This window comes from Triturus cristatus, chromosome 4_1 (genome assembly GCF_964204655.1).
Source record: "Triturus cristatus chromosome 4_1, aTriCri1.1, whole genome shotgun sequence".
Taxonomy (NCBI): domain Eukaryota; kingdom Metazoa; phylum Chordata; class Amphibia; order Caudata; family Salamandridae; genus Triturus; species Triturus cristatus.
In genome coordinates this window covers 1,020,509,240-1,020,529,160 of record NC_140585.1, presented here as the reverse complement: position 1 = coordinate 1,020,529,160, position 19,921 = coordinate 1,020,509,240, and the positions used below count along the sequence as shown (strand labels likewise).

Genomic DNA, 19,921 nt, shown 5'->3' with positions numbered 1-19,921 from the left:
CATTCTGTGTCTCTGCCTGCCTGTGGAATCCACGTCTGAGGGAAGGCGACAGTTGGGCTGTTTCTGCATTCACTCTAGACAGTCACAGAAAGGGAGGTCCTCTCTGGACCAGAAACAAGCATCCTGAGACCGCTATTACTCCCTCATCAGCCAGCCTGGCTTGACTCCAGTGGTTTGGAGAGCACGGGACCCGCTTCTAGGCATACCCGTCCCACTCAGGGGTGACAAATGCAAAGAGAACAATTTATGGACAGAATGCTGAACAATATCGAACATTCACCCCAGTACAGGGATCTGGGCCTCAAGCCATCATTCTTTTGCTCTCCATGCCCCTCAGTTTAAACCCAGCCATATGCAAATAGAACAATGGATCAAACACAGATCTTTGTGACTGGGGGTGAATGTTTCCATTGTTCAGCATGCTGTCCATCATTTGTTTATTCTGATTTTGTCGCCCTAAGTGGGAAGGAAATGCCCCGATGTGGTTCCCGTGCTCACAGCACAACTGGATTTAAGCTAGCCTGGCTGATGACAGGTGATGCTCCGAAACCGGTCCCAGGATGCTTGTTTCCGGTCCAGGAAGTACCTGGCTTGGCAGTTCGGGCTGGACTGTTCCCATGAGGAGCAGGGTCAAGAATGATTTGCATATGGCTGGGTCCAAACTTGGGTGGCATGGTGAGCAAAAGAAAAATTGATCAAACCCAGATCTTTGTGACTGAGGGTGAATGTTCTGCATTGTTCAGCATTCCGTCCATTATTTAGTTGTGCATGTGGTAGATTTTAATCTGGGTTGGCTACAATGTCTTAAATACCACTGATCTGCGTATAATTATTCTTAATGTGTATCTGAGTGCCAGTAAAAACAAGTCTGCACAGTTGTATATTTTGCGGGATGTGCTGAGCACATTAATAGTACACCCGGATGCTGGGTTAATTGTATTAGGTGATTTTAATTTGCAAATAAGCCGGTTTTCAGATTTTAATTGTAAGTCTGGATATCTTGCAAAAGAATGTTGTGACATTATGTCTGAAGCAGGAGTCAGCCAGTTAAAAGAAAAATGTAGGTTCACTCCAACATTTAAGAATTCTAAACACGGTTCAATCATTGATTACACGTTTGTATCAGACATCTTGAGATCAAATATGTCTGATTATAAGGTAATCGGCCGGCCAGAAAGCGGTCACAACCCCCAGGTTGTAAAATTTATTCTTTTTGTGAAGTGTCATTCTAAAACTAATGATCTTCCCAATATGGCACACTTTACCTACAAGCTGAAAAGGCTGGTTTGGCATTTAGCTAAAGAGGATGAAATTATGCAAACCGCTCAGGTTTTACTAAAGGAATGTGACTTGGGAGCCCAGGGCAATACGAATATGATTAATAAATGGAACTTTATTACAAGGTCCCTTGAGGGGAAATTTGCAGCCAGCAAGACTCGGAAAATTAATACCCATCTAAACACCCAAAAAATATGGTTTCCATCACAGTAGACCATGGGGTCTATTAGCCTACATGTTGGGGAAGGGGGGGGGGCTGCTTTCTGCTGGCAGGGGAGGCAGGAAAGGGAAGGGGGGTGGTCTTCTAGTGTTGGGGAGGGGGAGGCTGCCAGAGGGGGGGGGTGAGTGGGGGTAAAAATGGTAATAAAAGTCAGTAACCGTCTTAGGATTTATGAGGGAAAGATAGAAAGAGAGAGAGGCAACCAAGAAGAGCAGGAAGGGCTATATGCCGATCCAAATCAGGTCGATGGCATGGTTAACAGTGTGCACATTTAATGTGCGGGGTCTTAATGATAGGGGGAAGTGGCAAAGAGTGGCGTTCGAAATAAAGAGTATGTCGCCTGATATAGTTTGTATCCAAGAGACACATATTCCTTGGAACAAACATAACTTTTTGAGAGAGTTCGGTCTGGAGATGCAGGTGTGTACTACACAAGGGACTACCACTCGCGGGGTCGCTATACACTCTAAAAAGGGTCTTTTATAACTAAAAGTGCTGCAGATAAATATGGGCAATGGGCCATGATGGAATGCATTGTCGCTAACAAAAATTATACAATATGCTCTGTCTATGGCTCTAATCATGATGAGGAGCAAGTAATTCAATATCTTAATATGGAACTAGCTAATTGGGCAACTCCAGTGATTCTGACTGGCGATTTTAATATTCAATTGGAAGATATTATTAAAGGTTCTGGAGGTGATAAATATATTGGTAAAAAACCTAGAGTCTATAAAGCTCTACAACAGCTTCTCCATGAACATGGCCTAGTTGACGTGTGGCATAGGCTAAAACATCCTGAACCAGGTTATACGCATTATTCATGCTCCCATCAAAGTTCACTAGAATAGACTATTTTTTTATATCTAAAACGCTCCTAAAAGACGCACAAATATTGATTTATCCCCGTATAACTTCGGATCATAATCCAATTATACTGAAACTTGCAATATCTGGTTTAATGCGACCTAGAAGTACATTCTCTTTTGATAAAAAGTTACTGTTAAATAAAGAGTTTGTTGCTCATATTCGTAAATGGGTGATAGAATTTTTAGCTATAAATCGAGGTTCCACTAAATTAGGGATGGTCTGGGATGCAATGAAAGCCGGACTAGGGGAGAGCTAATCTGTTTTGGTCTACGTATTCAGAAACACCTTAGACAACATCAGATGCAATTATGAGGAGTTACGTTGTTTAGAACACAGACTAATAGAAGCTGTGCGGGATAAGGCGGACATCGCACAGGCACAAACAGAGGTGGCCTGGGGTAAATCTAAGATTAATGAGGAATGGGCTAAAGATATTGCCCAAAAATACCATCTTTTCAGGAGAGATTGTTATGAGTTTGGGGAAACAACTGGCAGATGTCTAGCGAAAAAGATCAGATGCAAGGAAGTTAAAAATATTATAGAGACAATTGAGGATTCATCAGGGAACATAATAGAAACACCAGAGGGCATTCTAGAAGTATTTAGAACATATTATGAGAAGCTGTATTCTGAGGAAGATCATAGTATAGATGATCAGGAGGAGTTATATAAGGACCCATACAGGATAATCATGGATGAAGAAGATAGGAGGGCACTAGAGAAGCCAATATCAATACAGGAGTTAGTAGATGCTGTGGGCTCATTGGCTATGGGAAAGCTGCCGGGCCAGATAGACTCCCATTAGAAATATATAAGTTATTACTATCTGAAATTAAGGTAGATATGCTCGAGGTGTGTCGGGAGGCACAAAAAAAGCACTGCTCCGCTATCCTGGGATGAGGCAAGCATTATTGTATTTTAAAGAAAAAGAAAAAACCCCTACACTCCCAGGATCGTTTAGGCCAATATCGCTAATAAATTGCGTTTGTAAAATTTACGCAAAAATTTTAGCGACACGATTATCACGTTATTAAGACTCTGGTTTCAGTTCACCAGCACGGGTTCATACCAGGTAGAGACATGGTCAATCATATAAGCAGAGTAACAACACTGCTAGAAATTGCCAACACACGTAATCTGCCATGCGGGGTGATATTATTAGACGCAGAAAAAGCGTTTGACCGTGTCTCATGGGAATTTCTATGGGCCACACTTAGGTTGCATGGCGTAGGGGCAGGGTTTTTATTCAGGCCATTAAGACCATGTATAGATCCCCAAAGGCACGAATATGTACACTAGGGTTAAAATCAAAACCATTAATTATATCAAGAGGAACTCGCCAAGGATGCCCGTGCTCCCCTCTGTTATTTGCGATATATATCAACCCGTTCTTGAACCTATTAAAGCATACATTAAATGAACAGCTGCCAGGTCCTAGGTTGGAGCGGGTTGATATACTTGCTTATGCAGATGATCTTGCAATAATTACACCGGATTCTGCAATCACATTGGAGCAGACGGAACAATTGGCAGCAATATTTGGGAGAAGTGCAGATTATAAATTGAATTTAACTAAGACACAGGTAATCTGTACTGAACAAACGCAATTTAGGGATCAGAGAGTTCTAGAGGAGGCCGTATATTTGGGAATACGCCTGAATGCTTGAATAGATACGATGGTTAAAACTCAATTGGGAACCTCTTCTTAATAAGATTAAAAGAGATTTGGATAGGATGGAAAATTTACACTTGTCATTACTGGGAAGATGCAATGTCCTTAAAATGAATGTGCTTCCAAAGGTATTATACTTCTTTAGGGCAGTACCACTGGAAATAACAAGAAAACAAATGCAGAGACTACAATCTATCTGCAATAGCACAGGGGAAACCCCGACGGGCACTAAAATTTATGACCCTGCCACGCGATAGAGGGGGGTGGGCAGTACCCTATTTTCAATGTTATTACTGGGCTTGTTTATTACAACACATTGGAATCCTATTGGTGGGAACTAGTGGTGAAACTCTAGGGGATGTACCTCATATATATCAGCTACTATTAGGTGCAAGGACAGAGAACATTCTTTAAAATTATAGAGCCAAGTTACTATAAGAAGACTTGTTTCAAAGTCCTCCAGGCAGCCTATAAGGTCCGGCGCCCAATAAAGAAGCAGATAAATATGGGTAAAATTAACTATTATACACCCACGGATGCAGTGACACTACTTCCATCTATTTTCTTAGATGGCATTATGAATAAATGGAGAAGTAAAGGTATTACAACTTTGGGCCAGTTGGTAGACAGTAGTGGTGTTAAAACTTACGCTACATTGATGACTAACTATGATCTTCCTAAAGCGGATTTTTTAAAAATATTTGCAGATCCGGGACTTCCTGTGCCGAAGGAGGGATATCTTATGTTTAGCTGAGAAAAACAATCTTTTAGAAATTGTGAAGGCCCGGGGTAAAATTGGGGATATATATATCAGGCACTTATCGACACACAAAAGGACGATGTTGAGGCACAGAATGATAAATGGAAATTGAGAGTGGCCGCAGAAGGTAATATTTTGCAAGAATCTACTTATCTAGCTGAAAAGCTTCTAATATCCTCAAATTTGAAAACCCAACAATACAAAACCATGTTTAATCTACATTATACACCGGCCAAAATGGCACGTTGGGGTGGAGTAAATGAGGACAAATGTACTTGCTGTGGGGGGGGGGGGAACAGGCGGACATAGTTCATATGTTTGCTACATGTTCAGAGTTGAAATTATTGATAAATAAGATACAGATATTTTTAACTGAAGTCACAGGAGAACATATTGAGATAACTCCCTTAGTTATGATGCTGGGGGTCATAGAAAATAAAACACCTACACATGGAATGTATATATATATAGATATTTTATACATATTGCGGTTGCAGTAGCAAGGTTATGTATAGCTTCACTGTGGCGTGAGAAAGAACCCCCTACATTTTGAGATGTGGAGAGGTAGATTATTTGCTATGTGTAAACACAAGACTAATTTAAATGCCATCAAAAGCCCACGGAAACGCAAACTTGGTGAGGAGATTTGGGGGGCTCTAACGGAACATCTTTCACTGACAATATAAGATCTCAGTTCAGCCCCTTTGGGTTGGTAGAGATTTTATCCTCTCTAATTCAAAAATACTTACCCTTTATAGTTTTATGGGAGACCTATTGGATAATCAGTATGTATAGATGTAGATGAAATTTACAAGTAAACAGTGTATAGGAGGTTGGGCCTCCCAGAGAGGAAGTCAAACAGATAGATACATATTTAGACTCTTGCATTAGCATTACACTTAGCAGTATTTTACTTTATGATGTGATATATGTACACTTCTTCTGTATTCTTTGTTCCTTCTTGTTTTCTGTCGATTTTTATATGATTTCACAATGCTCGGTTTTCTCCTCTGGCGATTTAATATGACTGTACAATGTCTCTATTTTCTGTTATGATGAACAAGCCGTGTGCTTTCTTATGATTGGTCTGACTTAATAAAAAAAAAAATATGGTTTCCTGAAAATTTACAAAAGTTAAAGAAATTACTCAACAGAGCAGTTTGGGTGGCTTATGCACATAGATTTTGCAAGACCTATTCTATGTATTAAGAAAATTCGAAGGAAATTAAGAAGTCCAATAAACAAAAAGTCTGGAAGGCTAAGCTGAATTACCAAACTGGGTTATGAAACAGTTTATTATCCGCCTCAAAGCAAAATAATGCAAAAAAAGTTTGGGCCGTTATTAATAAGCTTGAAAGTGGAGGCTGTAGGGCTTTTTCTGTAAATATATCTGAATCCAGTTGGGTAACGTTTAAAGCTAATTTGTATGGTGCACCGGTCCAGAGGGAAAACCCTCTGGATATGTTAGATGGACACGTGGGGAATAATATATTATCATCCAATGTGGGAAAAGGTGAGAGTTTGGATTTGAACTCCATAGACCACCTTGTCGATTCCAGATTTGATCCAAATTAAGACCTAGAAATCCAGAGTTGTGATCAAGTATTGACCAAATGGTGCCCCCGGACCCAATGAGTTACCTAATGCCCTGTTTCGTGCTAATGCGGACATGTGGGCAGGCATTTTGCATCGTCTATTCAGGGAAGTGTTGATTCTGGGAATGGTCCCAGAATCTTGGCAAGGCAGTATACTGCAACCAATTTATAAGAGCGGCCCGGTGGCTAATCCTGCTAACTATCGATTAATATCGCTTACTGATGTCGATGCAAAGGTGTTTGCTTCCACTCTTTTGATAGAATTGGAAGATTGGGCTACGCAGGAGGGCATTATTCCATTTAACCAGACTGGTTTCCAGAAATGCCAACCCACTACTAAAAATGTGTTGGCTTTAACTCTACTCGTGGCGAGGGCTGTCTTAAATAAACAAAACGTATAGATTGCTTTTATTGATCTAAAGGCAGCCTTTGGCTCTGTGCCATGAAACCTGTTATGGAAAAAATTGGCAGATCGGGGCATCTCAAGGAAACTGTTGAATGCTATCATTCTTTTGTATACGGATATTTGTGTTCAAGTTAAGTTGGGCGATGGCAATTCCTTATCAAGGAAGATAAGAACATATAACGGCCTAAAGCAGGGTTGTGTCCTTGCCACCTGTTTATTTAAATTATTTTAAATTTCATTTTAAGGACCTATGGGCCAAGGCTGTATCCTTGGTCCATGCTTTTAAATGTTTAAAAAAAATCATTGAACTGCCAATCATATGATTTTATACTTAAAGTAATTATAGCCAAAAATACATCCAACCCTCATATATGGCTCTCCCATTATCAGAGGGAAAGATGCGAAGGTGCTTGACCTATTGGTTGTCAAGGTTTTCAAAGCAACTTTAGGGATTGCCAAATCAGTGTGTCAAGCAGGAATAAGACTGGAGTTTGGTCCCCAGAGACAGAGCCTGGTTTCAAAAGGAGTTAAAAAAAAAAATGTATGGTCGCATTGTCAACATCAGCCCCAGCATATCTAGAGAACATTTGTTGGCAAGAAATAGACAAGTCTGTCTATGTGGCTAGCTGGAGAGCTTATATTTTAACTTCCTTAAGAGATATCGGCCGGCAAATTGCACTACAGGATCTGAAAATGCCCAATTATGTTAATTTTAAAAAAGCCTATCAAAACTGAATCGCTTAAATTCGATAAAATCGAATTAGCAGAGAAAAATTATGCATGGTATGTGATTAACTCATACCAAACCCTGCATATTCAGCCGTATTTTAATGTTTTTTTTTCAGCAAAGTTTAAAAATAAGTTTTTAAGGTTACGTATGGGATTAAACCCAACGAAGGAGGGCACGCAATCGTGGATGAAGCAGTGGCCGGACTCACTGTAGACTTTGTGGTTGGCCACAGGAAACTCTAGCTCATATAGTCTGTGCGTGCCCCATGTTGACTAATCTTCCACGTACAGTTTTGAGACCACATTTCTTGAAGAGTGGGGTGAGATCTGCTCATCGGGCCTTAATTATGTCACTATCCGGCAAATTGCTTCCATTACTATGTCATTTGGTAAAAAAATTATTGGCAGTTGAACAATGTTTGATATAATAAGGTAGATCTCCAGTATTTTTACGGCTCTTTTGACTAATAGTTTTATCTGGCTTATTATCTTTAATACTTAGTGATCATGTTGCGAGGGTGACAATTTGAAATGTACAAACAAACGTGCCACTATTACCATAAATTGTTGCACTTTATTATTGTTTTAATACGATGGTTGCCGTAATAATCACACTTTAGCACTTTAGAGTAAATTGATGCACTTTATTATTGTTTTGATACGACGGCTGTTGCAATAATTGCACATTAGTACCTTGAAATTTAAATTGTGCAGGAATACATACATTAGAAACTATCTTGTATTAGTTAATTTTGCACCTTAGTATTAATACTTTGAATTACAACATGTGTACAGTTTTTCAGCTGAAAGTAATTGTTATTTGTTAGAGTATCTTCCCATTATGTATAAGGGTATAGTATGCTGTGCACGCCGTCATCTTATAATATAAGATGTGCAATATTATGTTGTAATTCTTGATGTTATGTGATTGGATTTGATCTTATTGATAAGTTTTAAATTGTATATATGGGACAGTTTCTTATTTTATGAGTTGGGAAGATGTTATGCTTGTAATTGATTTTTTAATGATTAATTTAGTTTTTAAGATTGAGATGTGAAGTGTTGTGATTGCAATGATTTTAAATAATCAAGCTTTAAAGAACATTATTATTGTTCATTTTACTTTTAGAAAGTTGGCATTTACTTGCTGAAGCCATTTGGTGCCTGCAGCCGGTTTCTGTTCACATGACTATTGTAGTTGGCAGTTGGGCTTTGTGTATTCCCCCTAGACAGCCACACACAATGGCAGCTCAGGTGTGACTGAATGGGCTATCACTGACGGAATGGAAGGGAGAAGCTGGGGCCAGCCTCACTTACACTTGAATAGGCAGTGTCCTGTCTCCACACTGTAAACCCCCCTGTAGTTAGCCTGGAGCCAGGGCAGGTAAGGAAGGGCATCTATGCACTTCAAAGGCATGTCTCTATAGGTTTCTTCAAACTTCAAAGGCACAACTGTGAATAAAAAAAGGACCTCAGACACCACTTCAGTACATTTCTGGACCTGTGGATACTGTGCCAGAAAGAAGGACTGCTGTGCTGCTGAAAGGACTGCCACTCTGCTTGCCTCCTGCTTTGCTGTGCTGAACTGCTGCCCTCTTGCCCGGGTGAGGACTATACCAGCATTTCTTGAACCCAGAGTGACTCCAAGGGTTAAATGTCGGCCTCCTGATCTGAAGCCTCAGAGACATAACAGGTTTCCAACAAACTAGCACCTGAATTCTGCAATCTGCGATGCTTCCTCGCCAAGTGGTGCTAACCCAGTCCTGGATCCTTGAAAGTGGGCTAAGGTGCTTACCAGCGGTACCGACTGATCCTCTCTGAGTGGCGTATCCCCAAGCAGAACCAACGCATTTCCTTGGCTGCGCAGCTCAACCTTGAGCAGAACAGATGCATCGCAACTGCTGCGTGGATTGGACCCAGCGCAGAAGTCCTGCATCACCCTCACAGTCCTCAGAATCGATGCGCCACGCCGTCAGCGATGCATCTCCAGCCCAGGTCCTCACATCGCTCATCGAACGATGCCGGCCTCCACATCACAGCCTCGCAGCTCTTTGGAACCGATGCATCAACAGCTGTGCACCACATCTTCAACACTTGCACTTTGCACACAAACCCCCTTCATGGTATCCTCAATGATGACGCAACAGGACCTCGCACCGCATCGTAGCTGCATCTCGGAACATACACATAGCTTCAGCTGGGTCGTGCTTCTTCTATCCGGATCCACACAGCACTCCGCAACCAGGATTGACGGTACTGTATTCAGCAAGCCTAACTGGGTCTCTGTAGCTGGCCCATGCTCCATTGCGGTCAGCCTGGACTTATGACTATATCCCAGTCCGGCATGGCCAGATATCCCTTGTTGGTGCTTTGTGTTTTCTGGTGCTATTTCAACTTAAAAGTTGAATATATCCGGATTTACTGATTTTATTTTTGTCGTTTTGGTCTTCTTTTATGTATTAAACATCACTTAGTGTGGGATGATTTTGAGTGGTGTTTTAACTGTTTGAAGTGTTCCACAAATACTTTACACATTACCTTTAAGTTAAGCCAGACTGCTCTGTGCCATACCAGGGGGTTAGCACAGGTTAATTTAGGGTTTGCTTGCACCTTACCCTGACTAGGATTTTGTCTGCTGCTTGACCAAGGCTGACACCACAGTCACCCAGTAACCTCATTTCTAACAAAAATACTAAAATATACACTTTGTCTAGAAAAAAACTCCTCTTCAACTGATTAATTCTGACCAAAAGTCACAGCCAACTGTCTGATATTCCAGTGTATCAAGCGCTCTCACTCTAAAACACAAATTACAGCATATCATAAAAGGTACAAACGGAAGAACACTAGGAGATTTTTGTTGTCATTATAACGAAAAGCTGAGACCACTTTCAGATCCATACTGTATAAAGCAATGATAAACTCATCAATTGAACATATACGATATGTCACTAAACACTTTAAAAATTATAATTTTATGTACAACCTATTGAAATACCTACATTTGGAAATACTATCAAAAGCTAAAATTAACAGCATCACATTTTCTCTATATTGTAACATCATTACAAAGACTTGCATGCTATCTTTTATGCATCTTGACAAGTGCTTTATACAGAAGGCCACAGCCAATTCATCCATGCAATTAGTTGAAAGAAAAATCAATTACTTACAATAAATCATTTTTTAGTAAATCCATAAGATATTTCAAGGCTTTAACTCTGGCATAAAGGGTGATTCAGTATCATAAGGCATTTTTGCTACTAACCCTCTCATTACGGTCCAGCACAAGAGCAGATAAGGACTACATTTTGTTCCTGAACACCCTAGAGCAGTGGTTCTTAATTTTATGATGCTGTGGACCTCCACAGATTCCTTATTGGATTCAGGGGCCCCTGCTGAGTCATTAATGAAAGCCAGAGTATGCGGCCTAAGCATTTTCAATGATTTGAACTGTAAAACAATACACAAAAATACAGACACACCCATTCATCGAATAAATACACCAATAAATTATCCTGGGCGGACAACTACGCTACGCTCACAAAGTTTGTGTAGTTTGTGCTACCGCGCTACGCGAATTGCACATAGCACAGTGCAAAATCGCGTAGCGTAGTTGGCATTTTTTGCTTGCTCGCGGTCCTCAACGTCAACTTTGCGACCGCGAGCGAGCAAAATGACATCCCGGCGAGACTTTTTCCTCGTTCGCGATCAGCAACATCAAGTTGCCGATTGCGAGCCTGAAAAATAAACCTCCCGGCAAGATTATCAACACGGGGAGGTCAGGATTCTCATTGCTAGTGGTCGTGTATGGTCGCGACCGCTCGCGATGAGAAACTACCAGTCCGCGTTGAGAAAGCTGTCGCTCGAATAAAAGTCTAATCGAGCGGCAGAAAACGATAGCTAGCACTGTTCAAGATGCCGTTTTCAATGATTGCACAGTGTGGACAAGCATCCGGCACTGTGCAATCATCGCGAACAGCGCACTACGCAGTTCGTGTAGTGCTATGCGTATCTCGCGTACTGCGAAGTGCACTTCGGGTAGCTACGTGTAGCGCTACTACATGAACTACGCCCAGGGTTACCAATAATGTAATATTTTATTTAATTCACAAATATAAAAATACAATTTTATTTCAATGGGAAGGTTGGAGCTTTTCGTCATCCAATTTAGGCCACTCATTGTCCATACTATATTCTATTTGAAACAGGCTCCCCCGAATAAATCGAAAGATGCTAATTTAATTTTTAACAATCAATTTTAAAATTCTGTCACATTTATAGAACTATTTCAAATTGTCATTTGTTTTTTTATTTGTTTACACTTTCTTAATAAGTAGATATTATTTAATTTTACAAGCATTTGCGGACCAACTGAGTAGGCTTTGCAACCCCCTATGGATCCCCGGACTACATGTTAGCAACCACTGGCCTAGAGAAACCTTTCAATATTGGCAGCCCAAGCCACATGTCATCTCCTAACAATTGGCCTGGGAAAAAAATCTGGCAAGAGTGGAAAATTATAAAAGTATTTTTTGCAGATCCTATCCTAGAAGAGACAAGTCTGAAAAAAATAAACATCAAATCAGTGTTATTAAAGATTTATCTGGTACCCAAAAGCAAAACCAAACTCTCATAACAAAACTGGAGCTGTAGGAAACTGTGTCAAATTATTTTTTAGCAGAAGATTAAACGTGATTAAGGAACTACTCATACTGCCATGAATAACAAACGTTATCCAAGAAGAATTAATCACAAAGAATACCGAAAAAGCCCAGTCACACAAATACAGACAAGTTCGCCAGCAGCTTATGTTTTTTTAAGCTTATCTGGTTTTGACTCAATTGTTATAAAGCTACTTCCTTAGTGAAATGGCCTATACACCACACTAATGAGGACGAGATTCTTTTTTCACTCAATGAAGTAACTTTAAAAAGCTTTGATTCACCCAAGATCATTTGCCCTTCTATTACTATGCAGAGCAACCCAATTAGTTATCTTCTTAAACATTCATTCATTTGGGAACAACTTCTCCCTTAGTAAGGAATGTTTCGATCACAGTTCACTGAGCAAGTCTTGGTAATATCAAGAGTATCCGGGTAATCCCCCTGACCTCATGAACTATAAAGCCCTTATTATTTTCTTTCAGGATAAAGAGTTCTGCAGATTTAACAAAACATTACTAAGCCATAACCTCTCAGACAACAAGCATTTTTGGAATAACTCACCAAGGTGTTTTACTGCCCTTTTCAAATTTGGCACCTAGATTCCCTATACCTACTGATATTGTTGAGTGCCCTAATGATTGCCTTTCTTTGAGCAGTTCAGCTGCTGGTAATCTCCAGTGGCAGGGATTCATGTTCGCTTTGCTGCCCAACTCTCTTACAACTGATAACCACAAAAATGTACCAGTTGCCAAGGCAACACGGGTTCTTAGAAGTTGCTCTTCCACCCACAAGCCCGCATTAATCCGCATAAACTCAAGAGTCTGCATAAATTCAAGGATTAGTGAGGAAACAATAGCAACATTTTCCGACTCCTGAAACGGTTCTTTCTGTGCTAAAGTAGTGAGTGAGTCAGATGATTCAGCCATTGGGACTTGAATCAAAAACTTGGTCTGTGCATTAAGAAATCAAAGGTTTGTATGATTTTAATCGAATTACAGCCTTGTGTTGCAGTTCTGCCCTTATTGAGGCAATGTATTCTAGCAACTGGGGAAGCTCTGGGTTAGAAACCTTTCTTGAGACTCAGTGTTCACTACTGTATAGCCACAGGTACATTCGTTGAGGTAGGGCCGCCTCGGGGTGAGTGCGGCTGAGGTGGGAGTGGGGGAGGCAGATGCTCTAGACGGAGTCCGTTTCACTGGGGGTTTAAATTCATTATTTAGAAACTGTCTTGTAAAGCCTTACACGGTCTATTGAGAGCATGGGCAGATTTAGCAACGACCAAATGTATTTTTCATAGGTAAAAGATTGCGTATAAATTATTCAAGTAGAATTACAATGGGCTTGCACAATGAAAGTGCAGGCTACATCGGAAAAAGCAATCGGTTAGAACGTTTACTTGCAATGGCAGCCAGGAAAAACTGCTTGTTAGCTACAGCCACAAATATGTATGCAACATCATGAATTTTCTGCTTTCATCATATTTTTCTCAACAAAGTAAATTTCGTTCCTCATCAATGTGGATAAAAGAATGAAGTTACATGCCATGACAATTAACTGTATCTGCATCACTGTTTTCAGCCTTCACCATCGTAGATTAAAATGCTGGATTCAACTGCAAAACAAATATATTGCTTTTTCCATTATCACCCTACATTAATACCAGGGCAGAAAAGGACGTGCATCGGCGTGTCTGCTTGTAACCATTAATTTCCATTGGGTTGTTAGACTCTTTGCGTCTCCTACTGGTAGCATAATGACAAAAGGAGACAACAGGGCCCTAAACGAGAAATGAAAGACTTAAGTTCTAGCATTTACTGGAAACACAGCAGAAACTCAGCATCCCTCCTGAACTGGAGCGATTATTGAGAGGATCATGAAATAAAGCGCACCCTAAGCGTTAGCAAGAAGCACAGTCGCATGAAAAGGATGAGACTGAATCATTTCCTACGCGCAAGGGTGAGAGTAATTAAGATTTTAATAATCCCAATGAGAATGCGTTCGGCAACAATATACCTACCAATGTTGTCCTTCTCTTTACATGAAATAGAATAGCAGCAGATTTCCCGATCTTGAATCGCTGAAAGGTTTCTAGATTTAAAAAAAAAGTTAATTTGATCAGTAATAATTTAAGTTTTAAAATGTATCATCTTAGAAACAGGGTTTTGATGGTGTTTTGGTTCAGGCATACGTACTACTGATTGCACTCATGAATAATGCTATAGTGGGAAGCGGAGGCTGGTGTCCCTTAAAAATGGTGAGCCACAAACAAAGAAAAAAAGATGGCTTACCTGACGCTCAGCACTCGGCTCCTCGCCGCTCTTCTGCTCCTCGGGGCACAGGCTTCCAGACTCTCCCGCGGCCAATCCCAAAGCTGCTCTCCTCAGAAGAACAACGTCTGAATTGGGTGGAGAACACTGGTTTTGCGCGGCATCGGAACTGGGAGCCTGTGCCTGCTGGTCTCTCCACACAGCAAGGCAGCTGGGTTTTGGAGATGTCAGTGTCCCTCACTGTTTGGCCGCCCTAAGACGGCCGGCCAAACCGTCATGTGCACTGACAGCAGTGCCCAACACTCCTCCTCTTCCTGAAGTGCTGTGGCCCCGTCCACAAGACTTGGACAGACAAAAAATAAAATGATAATATTTTTTTTGTCTCCCTCTGTGGGCAGGGGGGTATTGGTCCTCCGCCATAGAGGAGGAGCCGTCGCTGGGAAGCTGTCCATTACACAGACTACAGAAAGGACCCAGCAGTGAGCAAGGATATAAAATCTCTGCATGCATAACATGCATTACGTTCTAACCTAGACCAAAGTATAGTGCCTGGACATTTTGTTAACTATAACTGGAAGAGATGTAACAATCGAAAAAATACAGTACAGAGCCCGGTTGTCAGTAATTTCACATGAAACCAGTTTCAATCTCCAAACCAACACTAGATACTAAAGAATGATCTGTTTTTATAGGTAGCCAATCTAAAAAAAAAATCACAAGAGTAAATATAGCATTAAGAAACCTTACTGCTCAAAACACCAAATAGAGCACACAAGTTTAAGGTTTTCAAAACATTTTTTCTTCTTTTAGTTAATTCAGAGTGCTGTAGATGTAACACAAGCTTGCGTTGGAAAGCAGCAGGAGAACAGTTCTCTTTTCTGGCAGTTCTAGAAAATAAATAATTCAATGTGTTCAACAGCTACAAACCAGTACTCCCCAAGGCCTACCCTCCATCTTTGGTCGGACTGAATGCTCTACGATTAATTACGTGTACAGGTACCTATTGCAGGATCATGTGAGGTATATGATGGGCTGAAAGTGTTTCTAGGTATGTTTACCCTTAGACTCAACAGGTCTTGCGGACTTGACTTCAGAATCTACAAGAAGCCAAAGTACAACTTTAAATGCTGGGTTTGTGTGTTCATGCAGCATCAAACTCAGCCAAAGTATGGCCACCTAGTTTTAGTGTCTTTGCAGCATGGCAATGAGTTTCTTAGGGAATGCAGTATGAATGATATTGTGATTCACTGGACGTGTCAGCTGGTAGTCTGATGTTTGTCATCCACAGTTGAGATCTAACAGTAGTTTATGTTTCATCAACAGGCAACAAGAGTTAAGATTTTACGAGGACGGATTCAATGACTCTTGAAGGTATGAATCTGGGCTTGGTGTCATGCGGAATGGCCAAGTCATTTTAAAACTATCTAGTTGCGTCATTTGAGAAAATCTTGCTGGGGAAAGTAGGTTTAAGAGGTTAGAAAAAGGAGTGTGGTTACACAGGACCTTTTGGTCATCTGTTTTCTTAAATAAAGGTGTGGGAATGGTAAATAGCAGGAGGGTTCAACACACTCCAAGATTAAAGGAGGGATTAATAGTGCATGATGGACTTGCTTCAGACACAACAAAGTATTGTCCAGTCGACTGCTTATGGTTTAGTTAAAAGTAAGTACTTTAATAGCACACAACATAATACTACACAGTGTTAGGCGATTCAGTTACAGGGTTGCAATTCTGTTTGTGATCTTCAGTTCGGTGTTCCACCTCTTTGGTAGCTTACTCTAACTATTAAAACAGGGTTTGGTGATTTGTGGGGTACATTTGCATACCATCAAACCCCCATTTACAAAGCAAGAAGCACATTTGCACTACTGCCAAACACATTACATTATTAGCAGTATATATATCTGCCTACTGGCGGTTGCCAGTAAGAAGTTATAGAGAGGGCCATGTTTCCATAGGAATAGCGTTTTTTGACTTGCCTACATCTTTGGTGTCGTTTGATGAATCTTCACAAAATTTCCCAAAACAGCGTGCCAGTGATTCTTGTTCAGCATGGAATGTTTCAAGGCAATCCGTCAAGCGGGGGTCAAGAAAAAGCAAAAAGGGTGGGGCGATCACAAAAAGTGTTTTCTCATGGTAATTTAAGTAACCCTGGGCATAGTTCGCAAAGTAGCACTACACAAAGCTATGCAAAGTGCACTTCGCACTACGCGAGCTACGCGTAGCACTTTGCGAACTGTGTAGTGCCCTGTTCGCACTGTGCAAGATACCGTTTTCAATGATTGCATAGTGGGGACAAGCATCCGGCACTTTGCAATCATTGAAAACGGCATCTTGCACAGTGCGAGCTGTAGTTTTCTGCCACTCTAGTAGATTTTTACTCGAGCGGCAGCTTTCTCAACGCGGACTGGTAGTTTCTCATCGCGAGCGGTCGCGAGCATACGCGACCACTCGCAATGAGAAAACTGACCTCCTCGCGTTGAGAATCTCGCCGGGATGTTTATTTTCCACGCTCTTGATGTTGCTGATCGCGAACAAGGAAAAAGTCTCGCTGGGATGTCATTTTGCTTGCTCGCGGTCGCCAACTTGTTGTTGAGGACCGCGAGCAAGCAAAAAATGACCGCTGCACTACGCAACGCTACGCATGTTTGCACTGTGCTACGTGCAATTCGCGTAGTGCCAAGTAGTGCAAACTTCGCGAGCGTAGCGTAGTGCTTTGCCCAGGCTTAAATTTAAGTAGAGATTTTAGACACTACTACAGCCCGAACAGCTGGATGGTATCACACCAAATTTGGCAGAAAGGTAGCTCGTGGCCCAGAAAGAACCCTTTTTGTTATTTGGTGTAATTCTGTTAAGTCGTTTTCAAGATATTAATTGAAATGCAAATTTGTATATCTAGACACATGGCTCCTCAGAAATGCCTTGGATTTACAAATCCACATGCCAATAGCAATGCCGTGATTGGCTGGCTACAAACAGAGGAATGTTGCCGCTGCCATTTTGTTCATCGGGACTATGTTCCCAGTGGGGAAAATACAGTAAAACATTGATAGAAGGGGCCAGGGTAGAGGTACCCTCACTCTATGGGACTAATGGAGGGGTCTGTGAGGGACCCCTAGTGGGCAAGAAATTGTCCAAAAACCTTTAAAAAACTTTTTTTATCACACGCCCTTTCCGGATCCCCAATTAAAAAAATATTAACTCTCATTCACAGATTCACACATCTACTCACACACTCATTCACTCTCACACAACCACTCCCAGACCCTCACAACCATTCACAGACCCACACAGCTTTCACACACACTCACACACACACACACACACACACTTACACACCCACACATTTACTCACACCTACTCACACTGGAGGGTTAGCTGGCCCCCAAGGACCAACAACTCCTTCAGTAAGTCCCACACAGTTTTGATTGTTAAGAGTTCTTCGGAGGCCATGACCCCTTTCTATACCACTCTGCAAACACGGCTCCTGGCACCTTACTGGTTGGGGAATGAAGTCCCCTTGGCTACTGAGGGTCCTTGGGGGCTAACAAGCCCTCCTATTACCTCCAGTGATTCCAACACAGCGGGATTGCTGAGACTGCTTTGGAGGCCACATCTCCTGTTCCACCACTCTGCAAACACGCCTCCTGGTGCACTACTGGTTGGGGGATGAAGTCTACTTTACTACTGTGGGTCCTTGGGGGCCAACTATCCCTTTTCCCTCATGTTACCTCCAGTGAGTCCCACCTACACAGCCAGATTGCTAAGAGGTTGTCGGAGGTCAATCCCCCTCCTGGCCATTACTGATTGGGGGAAGAAGTCCACTTTGACGCCTTCAGGGGTAAAGTGGAATTCATTCCCCAACCAGTAGTGTGCCAGGAGGCGCATTTGCAGAGTGGTAGAGAAAGGAGGCAGGACTCCAAAGACCACTCAGCAATCCCGCTGCCTGGGACTTAATGGAGGTAACAGAAGGAATTTCTAGACCCCAAGACCCTCAGTATCCAAGGGGACTTCACCCCCCAACCAACAGTGCACTAGGAGGCACGTTTGCAGAGTAATAGAGAAAGGGGGCAGGGACTCCGGCAAGTTGTCAGTCCCACATTTTGTTATTTACATTTTTTAGGGAGGGCTTCCTTGGCATAATTTGGGCCCTCGGGACCCAATCCCCTGGCCTTTATTTGTCTCTTATTTAAAAAAAAAAAAAAACTAACAGTAAGGGGGACCAAGTGCCTCCCCCTTGTGGCCAGAATTCGGCCCCGTAGCCCCTATACCCCGGGGTCCGGCCTCAATTGTGGATGCCCTGATCCCAACCCGGGGCACCCACTGCCAATGTTGGGGACCGCAGGGGTAGCCTCAAGGCCCCCACAGTGGGAGGCTCAAGGCCCCGCTGTCCCAAACAGCTCCCCGTGTCTTGCGGGAGCCAGCATTGCTTTTGGACAGAAGGAGCAGCTGAACATGCAGCTCCCTCTGTCCAAAAGCAATTACGCTCCACTTCTATTAAGCGAGAGCATTTTTTTCTGCTCTGGTTTACTTGAAGCAGAGCAAAGTTTGATGTGGCTTGGAGGGAGTTTCAATGCTCCCTCCACGCCATAGCAACCAGCAATGTCCCAGAGGTGGGCACCCCGGGACAATGGAGGAGCCGGCCCTGGGGGGGTGACTGTCCCCAGGGCCATCTTTGTCTCCAGGAGGGTGGCCACGCCCCCACCCTCCATTACAGGACACAGTTCCAGAAAGGTGGTGGTCACCAGGGCGGGGGTCCACAACGGCCCCCCCACATTTCTTATTATTTATTGCCCCAGAGGAGTGGCGGTCCCCGGGGCTGCCGGGGGGGGGGGTTGGGGTGCCTAGCGGGTCCCTCTTGCATTTTTATTATTCATTGCCCCGGGGAGGTGGCAGTCTCCGGAACTGTGGTGGGGGGGGGGCTGTGCAGGCCCCCTGTATTAATACAACATTAGCCTGGAGGAGGCGGTCCCCGGGGCTGCGAGGGAGGCCATATGGGCCTCCCCCACACCAATTCTAATTTATAGCCCTGAGAAAGTAGCGGTCTCTGGGGCTGCGCGGGAGGACATATGGGCCTCCCTGCACCAATTTTTATCAATAGCCCTGTGAAGGTGGTGGTCACCGGGACTGCAGGGAGACTGTGCCTGCCTCCTGCATCTCTTTACTTGTTATTCCCCAGGGATGTAGCTGTTCCCGGGACGCTGGGGTTCTGCATGGGCACCCTCCTCATTATTATAAAACATGTCTCTGCAATTTGGCCCACCAGGGGGCTTCATATATAAAAGACGTACAGGAGTCTGCACACCTTTTAAAAAAAAAATGTTGCCGCAGATTCGCAGATCCACCTGCAAATTTGTGGCAAAATTTAAAATTACATTTAAAAGAAACCTTTCAAACCTCCGGCGGGATCCCTGTGGGACCCCTCCCACCATATCTGGTGGGGTCAGGGTATTGCTA

At 42.5% G+C, this 19,921-nt stretch overlaps 1 protein-coding gene across 1 annotated transcript in view; it reads right to left on the bottom strand.

Annotated features, from left to right (window-relative positions):
- The window catches only part of LOC146855997 (ADP-ribosylation factor-like protein 8B-A), a 200,788-nt gene that overhangs the window by 6,714 nt on the left and 174,153 nt on the right, over positions 1-19,921 (bottom strand). Inside the window, exon 6 of the mRNA XM_085653963.1 lies at positions 14,215-14,285. Within this exon, the coding sequence (XP_085510089.1) occupies positions 14,215-14,285 (71 nt within the window). The remainder of the gene's footprint in view (positions 1-14,214; positions 14,286-19,921) is intronic.